The sequence below is a fragment of the Leguminivora glycinivorella genome, chromosome 13, assembly GCF_023078275.1.
Source record: "Leguminivora glycinivorella isolate SPB_JAAS2020 chromosome 13, LegGlyc_1.1, whole genome shotgun sequence".
In the NCBI taxonomy this organism is placed as follows: Eukaryota; Metazoa; Arthropoda; class Insecta; order Lepidoptera; family Tortricidae; genus Leguminivora; species Leguminivora glycinivorella.
Genome location: NC_062983.1, coordinates 15,242,522 through 15,262,262, shown reverse-complemented (window position 1 = coordinate 15,262,262; position 19,741 = coordinate 15,242,522). Strand labels below are relative to the sequence as shown.

Genomic DNA, 19,741 nt, shown 5'->3' with positions numbered 1-19,741 from the left:
CACCATTTTACCCCGAATCATAATTGGCAATTGTAACATTAATTAATCTCAATTAACACTGAACAGACTGTTACAATCATTGACAAGCATACGATTAGACAGTAACTTTAATTATATACGCTACTTGTGAAATAATCAAACTTATCTACTTAGCGTGTCAAATGAACTCGGTAAAATTAATCCATTGAATGGTCCGTCTCTTGCAGCTTTCGGGCGTCAATTTTTAGGGTTCCGTAGTCAACTAGGAACCCTTATAGTTTCGCCATGTCTGTCTGTCCGTCCGTCCGTCCGTCCGTCCGTCCGTCCGCGGATAATCTCAGTAACCGTTAGCACTAGAAAGCTGGAATTTGGTACCAATATGTATATCAATCACGCCAACAAAGTGCAAAAATAAAAAATGGAAAAAAATGTTTTATTAGGGTACCCCCCCTACATGTAAAGTGGGGGCTGATATTTTTTTTCATTCCAACCCCAATATGTGATATATTGTTGGATAGGTATTTAAAAATGAATAAGGGTTTACTAAGATCGTTTTTTGATAATATTAATATTTTCGGAAATAATCGCTCCTAAAGGAAAAAAAGTGCGTCCCCCCCCTCTAACTTTTGAACCATATGTTTAAAAAATATGAAAAAAATCACAAAAGTAGAACTTTATAAAGACTTTCTAGGAAAATTGTTTTGAACTTGATAGGTTCAGTAGTTTTTGAGAAAAATACTGAAAACTACGGAACCCTACACTGAGCGTGGCCCGACACGCTCTTGGCCGGTTTTTGTAATTTGAAGTCAGCAAAACATTATAAATGCCTCGTTACGTGATATTTAATTGCAACAACACAAAAAATTGGAACACTCAAGGGGGCCTGAGACATATTTAAAATCACAGGCCAGTAACAACTTCAGTACAAAATCTGACACGCTCGGCCGCCATATACATATATGAACTTGTTCTATCTAAATTCTGTGGAAATAATACTAATAATGTTTTTGACTGTACAGTAAAGTTGCCTTTCCACCAAATATTTGCCACGTGGCTGGATGTGTGTTCAACTAAACAGATTATGGAAATCAAACAGCCACGTCGCACGTGTCTGATGCTATGCCACCCTATAAGGGCTAGAGTAGCTTGAAAGCCATCTTTCATTCGAACATTTAATCAATTTCAATATTCCGTTCAATCTCCAGGCATTTCTCAAGAAACCCGAACACTTCCCGGCCTTCTTCGAACAAGTACTCCGAGCGAGTGTGGCTGAAGATAACGAAAGCCGCAATATGAGGGAACAGACAGCGTTGCTTCTCTTCCTGAACCATTGCTTCGGAAGCATGGAAGTACAGCTTTGCCGTGACCAGGTCAAGAGGCTGGTGTCTTTGAGCATGTGGATTAGTTTACAAGAAGGTAAGTCCTGAAGCTTCTCTTCTTGAACCATTGCTTCGTAAGCATGGAATTACAGCTTCATACACGAGCGTGTATGAAGAACGTTACGAAAGTGCGTGAAGCGAAAGGGTTTGTCAGGATCATAGCAAATGGAAATCCGTGAACTCTGCCTACCCCTCTGGGAAGTAGGTGTGTTTATATGTATGTATTAGTCTGAGGTAAGTCTCGGATGTCATAACATTTAGTACTATATACCTTTAGCCATCGCTTCTAAAATTTAATTGTTGATCCAATAATAGAATAAAACAATATTGTAATTATGTATTTCCTATGAAAGTTTAAAAACACCATTGCCACTCATTGTTATTATTAAATATACTCGTATCACTCCATTAATATCGTTAATATGTGTTAGTTTAAGCGCATTAACCAGATCTGTTTCTCCATGGGTTAGTAATGCTGTCTATTAATATTAATTGACTTAATCAGAGTAACCGAGTAAGAACTACTAACCGCTGTCACTTGTGTTCGGTTAGTCGCGTTGTAAATACGTACTACTAGAATTTTGTTCTGTCGAATAAAGTGCGGTAATTACCTACTTGTGGGTTCTCATACAAAATATATACATTACATGTAGACAATTGAGTGGGTTTTCCGAATTAGTCACCTAGATCGTTTCATTCACGAGGACGCGTGCTCTGATTCGTAATATCATACTGTCAAAAGTTAGATTTCGAAGTATTCGTCAACAAGCCCCTGAGGTCGATCCTTCGCGTTTTCTGACCAAACACTATCCGAAATCAAGACCTGTGGAGTATATGCCAGCAAACACCCATTGACGAGGAAATCGCGACACGGAAATGGAGATGGATTGGTTACACTAGTCGGAGAGGGGAAATAAATAACGCAAGCATTGCTTTCGGTTGGAAACCGCAAAATGCAAGCAGTGGCCCCGGACGCCCTGTTCACTCTTGGAAGCGGTCCGTCGAAAATGAGCTACGAGCGGCTGGTTTGAGCTGGAGCGAGGCCTCGAGGGTCGCTGAAGATAGGAAGGCGTGGCGCGAGCTTGTGAAGGCCCTTTGCACCTCTTAACACCTAAGGGGTGCCTTAGGACTACAACAACAAAAGTTAATTTGACAAATCGGCGCGTGTGAATGACTGTATGATCTGATAATGTAGTGTTAACGTACTTTTTATTAATCATTTAAATGAGAAAAACGCGTCTTTATAGAAAAAAGAAATCTCTTCGTTGAGAAGTTATATTAGCGTGAATTCGAAGACACATTATTTACATAAATATCTAAATAAGTGTGGTGTGGTGTGTTAACACTTTCGCTACCAAGAACCCGACTGTCGGGCACACCGCTCGTAGAAGCGTAGCCGATTACATGGGGAAACCCGTATGTAGCGAAAATGTCGTAGCGCCGCGTAGAGCCCGGTTTCGAAAGTGTTAAACGATTTTAACAAAGTTTACGAGTGAATTTACGAAGTGCTTGATGGAGCTTCACACCAACGGGTCTTTATTTTTAACCCCTGACGCAAAAAATACGGGGTGTTATAAGTTTGACATGTCTGTCTGTCTGTCTGTTTGTCTGTCTGTCTGTGTGTGTGTCTGTCTGTGGCATCGTAGCCCCCGAAAGGATGAACCGATTTAGATGTAGTTTTTTTTGTCTGAAAGCTGAGTTAGTCGGGAGTGTTCTTAGCCATGTTTCATGAAAATCGGTCTACTATGTCGCAGTCGGGGGTTTTTTCAAAATTTTAATTTCTAATTCTCAGTAGCCTTACGTAGTGGCCTAGAGTTCCTATTGGTTGACCGTACGTCAACCAATAGGAACTCTAGGCCACTCTACAACCATGTCAAAATGACAAGCATTAAGAGATTTCTTACAATCTGAATTATAATGTCACTGTGACATAGTTCTACAGTGGCCTAGGGTTCCAATTGGTTGACTGTACCTATTTAACCGTTAGTCGCGTCTTTATAAATCGATCTGTAAAATACAGATAAATCAAATAACATACTAGAGAACTAATTGTAACATAGTGTTAAGTTTAACGTGCATAATTTTATATCTTTTATCAGGTCGAAGAAACCAAGAATTCAAAGCTGTGCCGAAATGGAAGAAGTACTGGAAAGCGATTCAGAAGAAAGACAAACCGGAGCTTCTGGACAAACTGAACTGGGAGAGGAGATACCTGCAGAGACTCATGATAAAGTTCATGAATATCCTGGAGACGATTCCTGAGGAGGGGGACGTGGATTCTAATGTTGTAAGGTATGTGCCAAAAATATAAATTAATTTTTTTATACTATTATAAATGGGCTTGCTCATGGTCACTGTAGCCACACCTCGGACACTGGCGATCAAATGTATGAAAGAGGCGCGTTCCTAGCATACATTCTAAGCTCGTGTACTTGCTCACCCTTGAATTAAAATAAAATAAAAAATAAATATTGGGGGACACCTTACACAGATCAACGTAGCCCCAAACTAAGCAAAGCTTGTACTATGGGTGCTAAGCGACGATATACATACTTAAATAGATAAATACATACTTATATACATAGAAAACATCCATGACTCAGGAACAAATATCTGTGCTCATCACACAAATAAATGCCCTTATCGGGATTCGAACCTGGGACCGCGGCTCAGCAGGCAGGGTCTCTACTGACTGAGCCAGACCGGTCGTCACTCGGTAATTGAAGGATGCTCGAAAAAATAGACGCCAGCAAGGAATTCCACTCTTATTTATTTCAACTTTATTGCACAAAATTCTAGAAATAATGTTCAAATGCAGACTTAGCGTCTGACATTATCTACTAGTCAGCTATAAGGGTAAACTTCCCTCCCACCGCCAAATACGGCTAATGTGCGCGGAGACAGTGTATTCATTTTGATCACATAAAGTATGTGGTGGGACGAGTAAATGGACTAACATTTTATAACTGAACTGGTAGAGGAGATATCAGGTCTCTCATGGCTTGCAGGCCACCATCGGTCCTGCCTATGTATTATTTTAATATGTGTTCGGTGTACTCCTCAATATAAGATCTTCTTATGAAGAATGAAGAACTCCAGCATGGTACTATTTTCTTTTAATTAACTTAATAACTAGATACAAGTAGTTTAGGTATTTTGAGAATCTATACAAATATATATGTGTAGCCGCTTCGGCTGTAAGGTGCAGTCTAATGTAGGTACGCGGCGCGGGGGGCCGTGACGTATGTGTGTGACGTCATGTGTCTTCTTACGAGTACTTGGGTAAACGTATGTATGTTGTGTGAACAATATGATTACCATCAAAACATGGACTGTGTGAGCAAGCAAGTAGATGATGAGATGACGCACGATAGAGAGGTATGGAAGAGAAATACGTGTTGCGCCGACCCCAAATAAATGGGATAAGGGCAAAGGAATGATGACCATCAAAACATGAACATCAGAGAGAAGAACAATTTGTACGATCTGCCGGGTCTTACGACAGGCCGCCAACATGTATACTCATCTTAGCATTTATCTTAAATACACCGTGTTATTTTTTGTTTTCCGTTAAATTCGACACGTAGTTAGGTTCGTTATCAGGAAGCATCCTGTATATCACTTCTAGTTAAATTCGCAAAAAAATCGATGGAATCAGGCGTTACTTTGCGGAAATCCATGTTAATCGTAAACTAGAACTTTCCTTTGCTAATCCGCGAATAGATAACGTGCAAGTCAATCAGTGCTAACCTGTTATAATTACTTGCGTATTTTTTACATGCAATTAATTTTCCCACCCTCCCACCGCAAAAATAAAAATAAATACGCAAATAAATATAACAACCCACCACCAAATATACAAAACTCGACACGTGTTTCGCCTCTCTACGAGGCATCCTCAGGAGCTGATGTTGACGGTCCGAAGTCCCGCAACTGACTGATCGTCCCCAGAATGGTCGGCCATATTTATACTTTGTCCACCCCCCTACCAAGCAAGTTAGATGGAAAAATTCGTAATAACGGCGATGACGCAACATTCAACTGCTCATTAAGGATTAACCCCCTATTGTTGTACCTAATTATCTCCAACTGTTCTAGAACCCCCAAACGCAGCCCTTTCTCACATACATGTAAAACATCAAAAGAATGATTCTCTGATACAGTATGGTCACTCTCTATCAAATGCTTTGCAAAATTGGATCTCTCTGGATGGTTGTGCCTGTATGATGCCATATGCTCCTTATACCTAGTAGTGAAATTGCGGCCCGTTTGGCCCACGTACACTTTGTTACAAACATCACAGCTCAACTTATAAACCCCAGATTTTTTCCCTTTCTCGATCCTATCTTTGCCGTTACAAAGCTTGGAGTGCAAAGTGTTATTTGTCCTAAAGGCCACAGGAATGCCGTTTGACTTCAAAATCTTATAAATGTCCTCTGACACTTTGCCAACATAAGTAATGCTCGCTTGACACCTCTTAACCGGTTCAGAAGGACGTGCCGCATACAACATATTGTTAACCATAACCATTCGCTTCTTTCTGATGATGCCATCAACGATTGATTTATCATAACCGTTCGAAACTGCCAAGTGGTAAATATTGTCCAATTCGGCTCGATAGTGTTCTTCAGAAAGAGGCACAGACAACATCCTATGCACATAACAGTGAAAAGCGGCCAACCTATGCTGCCAAGGGTGTGTAGAAGAAGCTGGTATAACTGTATCAGTATGTGTAGGCTTGCGGTAAATTTGAAATTGATGGCTATTATTAACTCTAGTAATGGTCAAATCTATAAAATTCAATGACTTGTCTTGCTCTAGTTCCTTCTTAAACTTGATCTTTGGATGTTTACTATTAAGCCCAGTAACAAATTCATCCAGCAGGTCCATACTCCCCGTCCAACAAATAATCAAATCATCTACGTATCTGAAGTAATACAATATATTATCATTCCCTGCAATATGCTGGTTCTCAAAGTGGTCCATAAAGATATCCGCCATTAAAGGACTCAGTGGAGAACCCATGGCTAAACCATCACTTTGCAAATAATACTGTCCCCCGAATCTAAAATAATTATGTTTCATACATATAGCAGTTAGATCTATCAACTCATCTACCTCCCCTGGATGTAAACGTTGCTTTTCAAAAAGGTCCCTTAGAATATCCAAAGTCTCCCCATACGGCACATTCGGCACATTCGGTTTTTGAGGGGGAAGGAAACGGAACCAACACCTCACCATGACTTCCATCCTCGTGTGAAAAATTTAACTGATGTGGAGTTTTCGGAGAATGAAGTAGAGCTTTTAGGAAAAGGGTTGAAATATAATTTCCAGCCAAAAATAACTCAGGGGACGTTAGAGAATTTGGCTGTGGATTCAGAGGTAGCGATAGTGCGGGGCCGTGGTGATTTAGATACCAAGACCATGGTGGCCAATGTTATTAAGAGTACTGTTCCGGCACAGGGTGGTGGATTTAGTTCTGATGGTTTGGCACTGAGAACTATTCAACAGAAAGTGCGAGAAAATAATTTGGTAGTTTCGAAAGCAGACAAAGGAAATTGCATTGTTATTATGGAGAAAGGAAGTTATAATCAGAAAGTTCTTGATCTGATTCAAGGTGATGGCTTTTCGAGTTTGCAGAGAGACCCAACTCCAGGATTCCAGAAAGATCTGAGACAGGCAATTAAAAACTCTATGTTTGTTTTTGAAACTGAAAATCAGAAGAGCATGGTTGTGCCAATGAATCCACGAGCTCCTATTCTTTATGGGCTACCTAAGATTCATAAGGATAACATTCCAGTTCGTCCAGTGGTCTCATATTTGGGTGCACCAACTTATAATCTAGCTAAGAGGTTGAATCACATTATTAGAGAAAAGTCTCAGTTCCGGCCGAAGTTTTGTTTGAGGAATAGTTTGCAGTTAATAGAAAAGATCAAAGATATTATTATTCCAGATAATGCTGTCTTGCTTTCGTTGGATGTAGATAGTTTGTTTACGAATGTGCCGTATGGGGAGACTTTGGATATTCTAAGGGACCTTTTTGAAAAGCAACGTTTACATCCAGGGGAGGTAGATGAGTTGATAGATCTAACTGCTATATGTATGAAACATAATTATTTTAGATTCGGGGGACAGTATTATTTGCAAAGTGATGGTTTAGCCATGGGTTCTCCACTGAGTCCTTTAATGGCGGATATCTTTATGGACCACTTTGAGAACCAGCATATTGCAGGGAATGATAATATATTGTATTACTTCAGATACGTAGATGATTTGATTATTTGTTGGACGGGGAGTATGGACCTGCTGGATGAATTTGTTACTGGGCTTAATAGTAAACATCCAAAGATCAAGTTTAAGAAGGAACTAGAGCAAGACAAGTCATTGAATTTTCTAGATTTGACCATTACTAGAGTTAATAATAGCCATCAATTTCAAATTTACCGCAAGCCTACACATACTGATACAGTTATACCAGCTTCTTCTACACACCCTTGGCAGCATAGGTTGGCCGCTTTTCACTGTTATGTGCATAGGATGTTGTCTGTGCCTCTTTCTGAAGAACACTATCGAGCCGAATTGGACAATATTTACCACTTGGCAGTTTCGAACGGTTATGATAAATCAATCGTTGATGGCATCATCAGAAAGAAGCGAATGGTTATGGTTAACAATATGTTGTATGCGGCACGTCCTTCTGAACCGGTTAAGAGGTGTCAAGCGAGCATTACTTATGTTGGCAAAGTGTCAGAGGACATTTATAAGATTTTGAAGTCAAACGGCATTCCTGTGGCCTTTAGGACAAATAACACTTTGCACTCCAAGCTTTGTAACGGCAAAGATAGGATCGAGAAAGGGAAAAAATCTGGGGTTTATAAGTTGAGCTGTGATGTTTGTAACAAAGTGTACGTGGGCCAAACGGGCCGCAATTTCACTACTAGGTATAAGGAGCATATGGCATCATACAGGCACAACCATCCAGAGAGATCCAATTTTGCAAAGCATTTGATAGAGAGTGACCATACTGTATCAGAGAATCATTCTTTTGATGTTTTACATGTATGTGAGAAAGGGCTGCGTTTGGGGGTTCTAGAACAGTTGGAGATAATTAGGTACAACAATAGGGGTTAATCCTTAATGAGCAGTTGAATGTTGCGTCATCGCCGTTATTACGAATTTTTCCATCTAACTTGCTTGGTAGGGGGTGGACAAAGTATAAATATGGCCGACCATTCTGGGGACGATCAGTCAGTTGCGGGACTTCGGACCGTCAACATCAGCTCTTGAGGATGCCTCGTAGAGAGGCGAAACACGTGTCGAGTTTTGTATATTTGGTGGTGGGTTGTTATATTTATTTGCGTATTTATTTTTATTTTTGCGGTGGGAGGGTGGGAAAATTAATTGCATGTAAAAAATACGCAAGTAATTATAACAGGTTAGCACTGATTGACTTGCACGTTATCTATTCGCGGATTAGCAAAGGAAAGTTCTAGTTTACGATTCGCAAAAAAAAACTGTTTCTTCGTTTTCATACATAATCCATCCATACTAATATTATAAATGCGAAAGTAACTCTGTCTGTCTGTCTGTCTGTCTGTCTGTTACGCTTTCCCGCTTAAACCACGCAACCGATTTTGATGAAATTTGGAACAGACAATCTTTAGACCCTGAGACAGAACATAGGCTACTTTTTATTTCGAAAAAAAGAGATGAAGGGGTTGAAAAAGAGGTTGAAAGTTTGTATGGGATTTCTTAATTTTAAAAGATAAAACCATGAAACTTTATATTTTAGCACTTGATAAGAAATCATTGAACATCTTGATAACGGATAGGGATAGGGATAGCGATACGGATACGGATACGGATAATATGGGTATCGTTAGAGGGATACGGATAATCGATCGGCGGTCTCTTACAATCAATGACGCTCTAAGACGATCGTTGTTTGCTTGCTTGAAGATTACGTTTGCGATAAGTATAAGCAAAATTTAAAAATTTTTAAGGGATAATAGAAAAAAGTACTTTTTACCCACCGATCATAGTGTCGAAATACGGGCTATGTGGGATGTTTATAAAGGTTTCCCCAGCGTATATAGAATTACCTACGCTGTGGTCGATGTGTAATATTTCTACAATCATTGCAAGCAAAAGTATTATGTGCAATCGAAATAATCGCAGATAAATATACCTACAGAGAAACCTAAGGATCCAAATGAAAATCTTAATGAATACTTTTATTACGCGGGCGAAGCCGCGGGTAAAAGCTAGTAATTAATAAATGAATTAATTTGTGTGAGAGACCCTTAAGAATATCATTCAAGTGTCAAGTGATTGGCGGCACATGTCAAAACAAATAACATTAGGAAGTGGTAAAGGCTGTCACACACACGTGTTCAGTAATTATTTTTATTTTTTTAATAACTCGATAACCGTAAGAGTTAAGACGTTAGAAAACTTAAACCTTAAAGTTAACTTAATTCAATAAACACACGGCGTATTATAACGCACTACAATTATCAATAACCACATCCATGGCGCAGGTACTGCGAGCGGTTCCTAGAGCTGATGATCGACCTGGAGGCGCTGTTGCCAACTCGCCGCTTCTTCAACACGGTCATGGACGACTGCCACCTCGTCGTGCGTTGCCAGCTCGCGCCGCTGGCTAGAAGACCAGAAGGACAGCTGTTCTCACAGGTGAGTCTAGTTTGTAAGATTACGTCAAAAACTTTGCACGTTCGATCGATAACACCTAGCAAATTTTCGACGCTTGACATTTTGGCTGGATACAAAGTAGGATGCATTGGGGTAATTTAGAAGCACAGAAATGCTCGGGTAATTTTCGAAAAGGGAATCTTGATATGATAGAAATAATGGTGATTTTTATGTAACTTTCGAATTTAGACGACTTTCGAAATTACCCCAATGCCACCAAACCCTAAGTACATAAAGATAATCAAACCTACGAAAAACATACTTACCCTTTCTTGTTAGAAACTTTTTAGGTAACTGTAAGATCTTTCGAAAGTTGTGGTTATTATATCAACATGTCACCATTACTACTCTAATTCCATTGCTAAAACAACACTTAGAATGATGAAATATTTAAAATTAAAATAAATCAAACCAATCATTATTTAAGAGTATTTATTGAATAAAGTGTAAATGTAATACAGCAGCAATGCATATAAAAAGAATATTCTATCCATACAATTCACAAGTAAAGTCAAATCAAAATTACAAAACTCTACTTTCAGAGAGCGAAATGCTGATTAATTCACTAACCTATTGGTGTTTATTCGATGCCTCGATTGGACGGATTTTTAGGCTCAATTCTTAATTCAGACTTGAAAATTACCTCCGAGGCTAACATTTATAGAATAGGGAATATTTTGAACATACAGTCTTAATTTCGGTTAGTTCGTTTTACTACTCCATTATAGTAAGGATAGGTTAGTACATTTGATATGCAATTAATCATAATTACATAGAATATACAAATGAATACTTTAATGAATAAATAACACTATGCCTGTGTTAGCTTAAAGCGATATTTACATTGGCTGTTCGACGTTCGTATTTGTCATGCTAGTTCCACCAACCTTAGTACTTCTAGTACTGAAACTGACTGAAATAGCATCACACGTCTGTGAATTTCCGTAAAAATACGAAGAACATTTCGCAGTACATACAGAGTGTAACAAAAATGGTGGTGATCCGTTTAAGGGCGTACTCAGTAGGTATCGTATTCTTATCAGGAAAAAGTAGAAGAAAATTTTTTTTTCGCTAAAAAAATTTAACTTTTGTATAAGCCGGGCCGCGCGAATCGGTCGAATCTCCATACAAAGATAAAAAATTTTTTGCGAAAAAAAATTTTTATCCTACTTTTTCCTGATGAGAATATGATACTGAATACGCCCTTAAACGGATCACCACCATTTTTGTTACACCCTGTATGTACAGTCACCGGCATAAATTGATTTCTGTGCCTTGTCGCTTTAAATCGTTTGACAATTTCGTATGAAATTTCAAACAAGACGTTAATGTGACAAGGTATAGAAATCGTCACATATTTATGCCGGTGACTGTACGCACATACAGCGTACTAGTACACCTATAATGTAACGTACATACTAGTACACCTATAATGTAATATAACTGCGTAATGACTTGGGGTTATTTTGTGATAGTGTTGTAACCCTGTGATAACCAGTATGGCCATTGTTACAAAATGTCTAAAATAAAATACACACTTAAAATACAAATGAAATCTTTGCACTCGTTATTATACATATAAACTTAAATAATGCAATTTGGTCCATAAATTCATCAAATTAAGTATGGTATTTGAGCACATAAATAATAGACATGCAATAATTCTAGGCCTGCACCATGTCAATTTTGTCATATCAAATTAAAAAATAGAACATACATGTCATGAGAGTGTCCTTAATTTTACAACAGTCAATTCAGTGGTCATATAATCACAGTGATTAATAGAATCCGTTAAAGCATGGAGAGAACCTAACTAGGGTCTTAGGGTGTCTAGCAGCAGCGGCTGGTCCATACAAGCAGATTCCCACCGGCTTGCCTAAAATTGATTACTAGTAAAGTACCTAATGTTACGGTAGGTTTCTTTTTGCTTTGGTGTTGCCTAGCAGAAATTGTCACCAGCCGCCACTGGTGTCTAGTCATCTCTGTGGAAAATGGTTCCCCTTTGCAGTTGTGCTAAATGATGTGGTATGATGTGGTTTACATGGGAATTTTTACAAAAGGAATATTCCCTATGAAGGGTGATTTCCTTTGCCCTTTCCTTGGCACAACACACGAGCAGTAGAGTTGAAGCCTGACCAGAAATATGTACATGACTATTGTCAGGAGGGCTGTTATTCTGATGTATGTGGTTACAGTTCAGAATAGTATGAAGAAAATAGTGGTAATGAAATTCCGCAGCATGGCGGGTAGTCACTTATTTCTGGTCAGGGTTTAACTAGACGCCGACGCTAATAGTGTCTCATTGTCCCGACTTAGCAAGCAAAAGTGTGAAAACGTTATAACCGTCATATTTCTATGAAAACATGACGTATAATGGGACAGTAGACTTTTTTTGCCAAGTCTGTAGTTAGCTTATACGGATTCTGACATCTACATACATACATACATACATACATACAATCACGCCTGTTTCCCAGAGGGGTAGGCAGAGATCACGGATTTCCATTTACTACGATCCTGACAAACCACTTTCGCTTCACACACTTTCATAACATTTCTCATACACGCTCGTCGGTTTCGAGTACTTCTGACCTGGCCTCTTTGCAATATTTCCCCGATTTGACATCTACATTAAAACTAATTACAATTGTGTTAGCTGCCAATAGTGATTTCTATTGAGATTTTGTCTACTCCAACTTACATATCTAATTGTGAGAATTTAGTCGTTATCTTAAGGTAAGAATCATAACCAATTGGTTAAAACGGCAATCAATGCCATCTCAGAAGTAGCTACTGCTGTTAGGTATAAAACTTTAATAGTTTAGGAGTGGAATTCCTTGCCGACGGCTATATTTCCGAGTTCATATAACCCAGCAACCTTCAAATCAAGAGTGAACATCTTCAGGGCGAGCTCACTCCATCGTAGGCCACGTCTTTGCCTTTGGCTAGTCTGTTTTGTAAGTGTTTTTTTTTATTTTAATACAGTAAGCCCATTTATAATAAAAAAAGGAAATAATAAAAAAGTTGATTAATTAAATTTAACAAAGCAACTATTTTGATTATTGTATTGTATAGTAGAAAGAATTTAGTGATTTTACAGCGTTATGAAAAACGAAAGAAACAGAAAGGAAGTTTTAATAAGAAACTTTAAGATTATGAGATTAACATTTCTATTAAAATACTGATAATGTTTACCTACCAGCAGTAACGCCTTCATTCTCCGATTTTTAGTCATTTTACACTATTTTTCTCAGATTCTGTTACACTTTGGAGATTCAATAATTATAATTACCATTCATATGCGTCATCTCATCGCCCCACTCCCCCGTAGGCACGGGCTCTGCGTAGCAACAACTCTTCTTCAACAAGAAGGTGACATGAGCTTGCCTCACCACACACACGTAGAATATTAGTATGGCTTGTATCAGGTTAACGAACACGTGTGCGTAGAGTAGGCCGTTGAAGTTGAGCCAGGATAGAAGCAGGAAGAGCCAGGCTATGGTCATTATGAGGAACATTTGGAGGAATAGGTCGAAACTGTAACAAAATAACAATTATTAGTATTTAGTAAGACCTGCACGGGAAGCATGGTCGCACGATAAATGATAAAACATCTGGCCGTCCCTATCGCACTTACTAATAGTGCGGCCTGATATCGTGTATCGCGCGACCATGCTTCCCGTGCAAGTCTACTTTCCTCTACTGATGCATAGGTCGGGTCGGCAGTCGCTTTCGTCAGAACTAGTCCTGCACTGTCTTGGAATTAGTTTCCAAAAGGATGCTAGCTAGGCTCATATGCACCGTGACAAAAAGCCGAGATAACTTAAATATGATACTTACCATCCTTTAAGTTTGTAATGAATCCTCCCGTAGATATTTATCCTTTTAATAACTTTGAGAGTTGTAACATAAAATATTATGTTGAAAATTATTGTGAATGCCACCGGGGTGAAGAATATAGCGATCCCAAGCCATCCTGAAAACATAAAAAGAAATAATGTTCTTATTTTATTATTTATTATTTGGTTTTCGTCATTGTAATAAATATCGCCACACCAGACCATACCACTGACGAGTAGTATAGCAGTCAGCCGTCATTTGTTTCTGTATCCTTAGTGCATTTTCACATTATCCGATCCGATATCGGATGTCGGACCGATATCCCATACATTACAGGCGCCATCTTGGATTTTTTCTATTGAAATCCTTCCGACATCCGATATCCGATCGGATAATGTGAAAACGCACTTAGGATTCTGTCTTCTCATTTTGAATTTGTTCACTCACCGATAGTCTCTTGTTCTTTATCATCCACTAGAACTGAAGATGAGAACTGGTTGAGCTTGTTCCCCGTGTCGAGCAAGAAATGTGCCCCGATAGCCATAACTGCCATCAGCACCACGCTTGACCATACTACTGATGAGTAGTAACAGTATTTCCGGACGTCCGTCACTCGGAGGAATACGTTTCGGGATCTGAAATTTCAGAAAGTACTTAAATTAAATATACACGCATATACAATTATACATGCGCAATTTGATTCATAATTAAGATCTAGCATCCAAAATTTAGAATCATTTTTTTTTCTGCGTTAGAACCCCTTTAGACGCTCGATCATTGCTATATTTGATCGGGCTAAATAGTCTGTAATGTAAGTAAATTCGCACACCGTCTTAATTTGCTCTAAGTATTTTATGCATAAACACATGTAGCTTGCTTGTAAATGTTAATTTGAGGAATATATCAATTATATTAACAATCGTTAAATAGCTACTCACTTGAAAGTCTTCCAGATGTAGAATCCAAAGCTGTTTAGCCAAAAGAATGCGCCCAACAGACTGATATATAAAAGAATATCTGAAAATATAAATAATGAAATTGTTGTTGTTGTACCAAACTTACTAAGTTACAGACAGTCAGACTGAGTTTTTGTCGCATTTATAATATTTGTAGTAGTAATATACAGATGTTGATGTAGATAGCTTTCACAAAATGACACCTGCCGTATGCTTCATGTGCAATACATAGTAAATTACATAATAGGGAACTTAAAATAAAATATTTTAGAACATGCACGAAATAAAGCATCAGACAGTTATTTTTAAATCCAATTTCTATTTAATAAGTCAGGTGAATTGACCGTGACGTCACTCACCTCGACTTCATATTAATTCCATATTAGCAAGTCGTTCAAATTCGTTTTGACACTTCTTAAAAAGAAGCTGATTTGACTAGAAGGCAAGTAGCCTATTGTCAGAAGAGACAGAGCCCAGGTCAAAAAACATGTGATCTTTCTTATTTAATGGCTAATTATTTTTCGTTTTATGGAGCAGGAAAGCGATTACTCCATTTAGGGCAGCGGCCTGAAATTTGACGCTTTCCGGCCCGAGGACAGAAAACGTCCTTCTGTTAAAATTTTTGCTGGAATTTTATAATGAAAACTAAAATTTTATCCCAGCTAATAACTTTGGAGTCTAGGGTGACCAGTAAAATTGTTTAGTTTTAAATTATAATAGCTATTGAGACTTTAGTAGTTTCATGTGCGCTACCTACCCCTTTATGGGGAGTGATTGTATGTTTGTATGTATGTAGCTATTAAATTATTTACTAACCAGTGACCATGAAGCTGATATGATTGCTAAATTCAGTAAATATCCTGACCATGTCCGCAGCTTGGCTAACTATAAGGCACATATTTATCGTTGTTATAATATTCCCCGCTAAATCTCTCAGCGTTGGAAGTACAAAGTATATGATGGCCACGATTAGGTACAGGGTCATAGAGACGGCATGGAATAATGGATTGACTATCTTCTTGATTATGAAGTCCACATCAGTCCAGTTTTTAACATCCGGTATGCATATTAAAGCATATTCTCCAGTATTTGTAGAGTTTGCCATGAGTATCTGAAATTAGAATGATTTTTTTAAATGATGTAGATACTTTAAATAAAAAAATAAAACATAATCTATTTATCTGTTGAGCCTCTTTTTCCTGAATTAGTGTATAATATATCTCATAATTCCGTGAGCAAAGGCCTCCTCTAGCTCATTGGGGTCTGTCATGCTCATGGGCCTATCTTCTCCAATATATATTACTATTTGAAATAAAACTATGGAAACGGATTTATCGCGTATAATGAATCCGCGATGTGTTTATACGCGATATAATACGTTTCCATAGTTTTATTTCATGAGTAACTATCGCGGTAACCGAAGACAATTACTATTTCTTAACACAAGTTAAAAATCAAAATAACTTTAAGCTGGGCTCAAATATTCATATGTCTCACAAGTCACAATAGAATAGATTCAATTGAATTACTTCTTTCGGAACACACCTTATCCATGCAGTATTTGTTTTGTACATAAGTGTAAGAGGCTTGTTGCTGTTCGCTGGGAATAACAATGCTCCCCTGTAACCTCATCAATGGGTCTTCCTTCACACTGTCAGCACTTGGTTCATGGTGGATGATGTGCAAGAGACGGCCATCTGGCAATAAGATTAATCTGAAATGTTTTAAAGATTATTTTAGTAGAATATTTGGAAAATACAAAAGCGCTGGTGGCCTAGCGGTAAGAGCGTGCGACTTTCGATCTGGAGCTCACGGGTTCGAACCTCGACTTGTACCAATGAGCTTTTCGGAACTTATGTGCTAAATGTCATTTGATATTTGCCAGTCGCTTTTTGGTGCAGGAAAACATCTTGAGGAAACCGGACTAACTCTAATACGGCTTAGTTACCCTTCGGGTTGGAAGGTCAGATGGCAGTCGCTTTCGTAAAAATAGTGCCTACGCCAAATCTTAGGATTAGTTGTCAAAGCGGACCCCAGGCTCCCATGAGCCGTGGCAAATGCTGGGATAACGCAAGGAGGATATGATGATTTAGAAAATACAAATAATAGAATTGCTTCAATACTTTTTCTCCATTTATGTCTATTGAAGTTCAATTATACATGTAGGCAACAATGTTTGAGTATGTCTTGTCTCAAAGTTATTCATGTGAAAAGCAAAGTATTTTAAAATGATAACAATGTTATCATAACTGAGACCACTATTTCCTGCCTTAACTATGATATTACACATATTTATCTGGTAATGGTAACTAACATTAAATACTTACTCATCTTCAGATTTTTTTAAACTGTTGAAGTAGAATATAGCTCGGTGTTGTGTTGTTTCGCAGTCCGGGTAGCCATGGATGTATCGGGAGTATTTGACTTGTGCTTTTTTTCCATCTTCCGTTTTAAATTGCGGTGTCCATACAGCTATAAATAAATTTACATTTTTTTGATGTTAATGTTATTAGATCATACAATTTTAACACAAGTCATTACCATTATGTCTACGACCGGTCTGGCTCAGTCGGTAGTGACCCTGCCTGCTTAGCTGCGGTCCTGGGTTTGAATCCCGGTAAGGGTATTTATTTGTGTGATGAGCACAGATATTTAATTTTGTTCCTGAGTCATGGATGTTTTCTATGTATTTATTTATTTAAGTATGTATATTGTCACTTAGCACCCATAGTACAAGCTTTGCTTAGTTTGGGGCTGAGTTGATCTGTGTAAGTTCCCAATATTTATTTTTATTTATTAATTTATTATTATATCCTAGCCTTTTCCCTACTGCACACATTGCTGGACACACAAGTGTAATTTACTGTGTGTATATAATTTCTTGGATATTTTTGTGTATTTGTATTTATTATTTGTTTCTTTTTTTAATTTCACCATTTTGTCCTGTGTATGTGTGCTGTACTGAATATAGTACATTACATCAGAGGCCGGGAAAATCAGGGTTTCCGGCCAAGTGGGTATATACGGATAGGGATACGAGGCCGGGAATCCGTTTTCACGCCGAGGCATGTATAGTGCTTTTCTCAAACATGCAATAAAATAAAAAAAATGCTCTAAAGGACAATATTTTATAAAAAAAAGTTACTTTGCAGGCCTAGGCCTAAAAAATAATATGAAATCCCTTTACAGTCCTCTCGAGTTGTTGCGCCCAAAAAGCGATACTTCCCAGCCCATTTTAAGGAACGTAAAGACAATATTTCATTGCATGTTTGAGAAAAATGTCTTTTCTTTCTTTCTTTATATGCTCAATTGTAGTGAATAAACAAGAGTATAGGTAAAATAAGATATCAATCATTTGTTTATTCAAGTAGTCATACAACTGACGCGGTAATAAACTGCTACCTCGTTACAGTCACAAGTCATGCCCCGCCGACGAAACATTTGTGCAGAATAGAAGTACTTACTTTGATTGTAATCTTTGGCTAATCTGCACACAGAATTCACTACGATCTGGTCATGTTCACAACATTTGTTTATTAAAACGGAATTCTGCTGTTCCGACAAATCGTTGAGATCCGTTTCCCCGACTTCGGCAAGTAGTTTATGCGGCAATATCAACAACGCGAATACTATTATATTTCTCATTTTGTTCTAGCACTAACAACTTTTCATCACAACAGTTTTATACACAATTTAATCGGGTATCAATCTTCCTTTTAAAGTCAGCGATATAAGGCACGTACATTATTTTAAAATAAAATAATACAAAGTATCACTTTACTACAAAATCGTTCATTCATGATCAAAGAGTATTCATGGCATGGTGGCTGAGGCGTTTTTCGCTGCCAAGCGCTACAAGGCAAACGTCAACGAACGAACTGTCAATATTTGCCACAGATAACGTAGACACGCATCTATATTGTTTCGTTAGGTATTTGGATAATGGGTTAGTATAAAACACATTATAAAAATAATAATATTTGCTCCATGGTAAGGTCTAACTTGGTCTACCTAGACAAATGCATTTCCAAATAATCTCAACACAACGGTCGGCTTGCGCAGACGCAGCGCAGGTACAACAAACTAATTGTGAGTGTGCACGGGAAAACTTCCCACTTTTTCGATTGCTATAGAGACACATTGTGAGTTTATTCATAATATAAAGATACAAGTAAATCTCGCCTTAATGGTAACTGACAAAGTGGGACGTTTTACTAAACACACTCACAATTATTAATCTGTGAGGTACAATCTCATTCAGTCTTACCGTGAATCATTGTCGTTGTATGAAAGTCTGATAATGATGACTCATACGTACCTATCGCATTTGTATTTTCCTTGAGCGGAAGCTTATCCCCATGGTACGGCATATTGATTAGTAACCATGAGTGTACAATACAATGTACATGTTCTTTGGTGTCGCATAAAAATCGCCTTATCTAAGTACCTAAATAAGTTTTGGATTGATTTGTGGCGTTCCATCCGTAAACGGTCCTTATGATTCATCTCATCTGCAATAAGGCCGAATTTCTGTAGGACTTTCAAATGTTCCTCAATCCTCACACACAACTTTATTGCTCTCGAAGCATATTTGATATTTACATTTACCTATGGATCCCCTTCGTTACGGAAAGCCTAACCCTACCAGGCAGGCAAGTATGGTCGCGCGATAAATAATAATAGTTATTTGTTATACAAGGGGGCAAAGTTGTATTTTAACGCCGAGTGTGGAATTGAAAAACGAGCAAGTGGAAGGATTCTATAGTTGAACCACGAGCGAAGCGAGTGGTTCGAGAATAGCATCCTGAACTTGCGAGTTTTTTAACACACGAGAAGTAAAATACATTTGCACCCGAGTGTAACACAAAACTTTTC

At 38.1% G+C, this 19,741-nt stretch overlaps 2 protein-coding genes across 3 annotated transcripts in view; one reads left to right on the top strand and one right to left on the bottom strand.

Moving 5' to 3' along the window:
• LOC125232641 (RNA helicase aquarius) overlaps window positions 1-19,741 on the top strand; it is a 111,355-nt gene that overhangs the window by 5,347 nt on the left and 86,267 nt on the right. For both annotated transcript variants that reach the window (XM_048138387.1, XM_048138388.1), the window contains 3 exons: window positions 1,185-1,395; window positions 3,458-3,650; window positions 9,899-10,052. In XM_048138387.1, the coding sequence (XP_047994344.1) occupies window positions 1,185-1,395; window positions 3,458-3,650; window positions 9,899-10,052 (558 nt within the window). The remainder of the gene's footprint in view (window positions 1-1,184; window positions 1,396-3,457; window positions 3,651-9,898; window positions 10,053-19,741) is intronic.
• Window positions 13,087-18,675, bottom strand: LOC125232642 (probable G-protein coupled receptor Mth-like 5). The gene is made up of 8 exons (XM_048138389.1): window positions 18,331-18,675; window positions 17,194-17,338; window positions 16,412-16,580; window positions 15,683-15,977; window positions 14,849-14,927; window positions 14,358-14,545; window positions 13,911-14,046; window positions 13,087-13,607 (listed from the first exon to the last, which is right to left on the bottom strand). The coding sequence occupies exons 1-8, from the start codon at window positions 18,509-18,511 to the stop codon at window positions 13,346-13,348; spliced, it is 1,455 nt and encodes a 484-aa protein (XP_047994346.1). The 5' UTR covers window positions 18,512-18,675; the 3' UTR covers window positions 13,087-13,345.

Bases quoted from the DNA above. Each gene is read 5' to 3' on its own strand.
- LOC125232642 (XM_048138389.1), bottom strand. From the start codon at position 18,511: ATGAGAAATATAATAGTATTCGCGTTGTTGATATTGCCGCATAAACTA. The intron at 15,978-16,411 runs GTGTGTTCCGAA...TTCTAATTTCAG, and splicing joins ACAAATACTGCATGGATAAG to ATACTCATGGCAAACTCTAC. The intron at 14,928-15,682 runs GTTAGTAAATAA...TTATATTTTCAG, and splicing joins TATCAGCTTCATGGTCACTG to ATATTCTTTTATATATCAGT.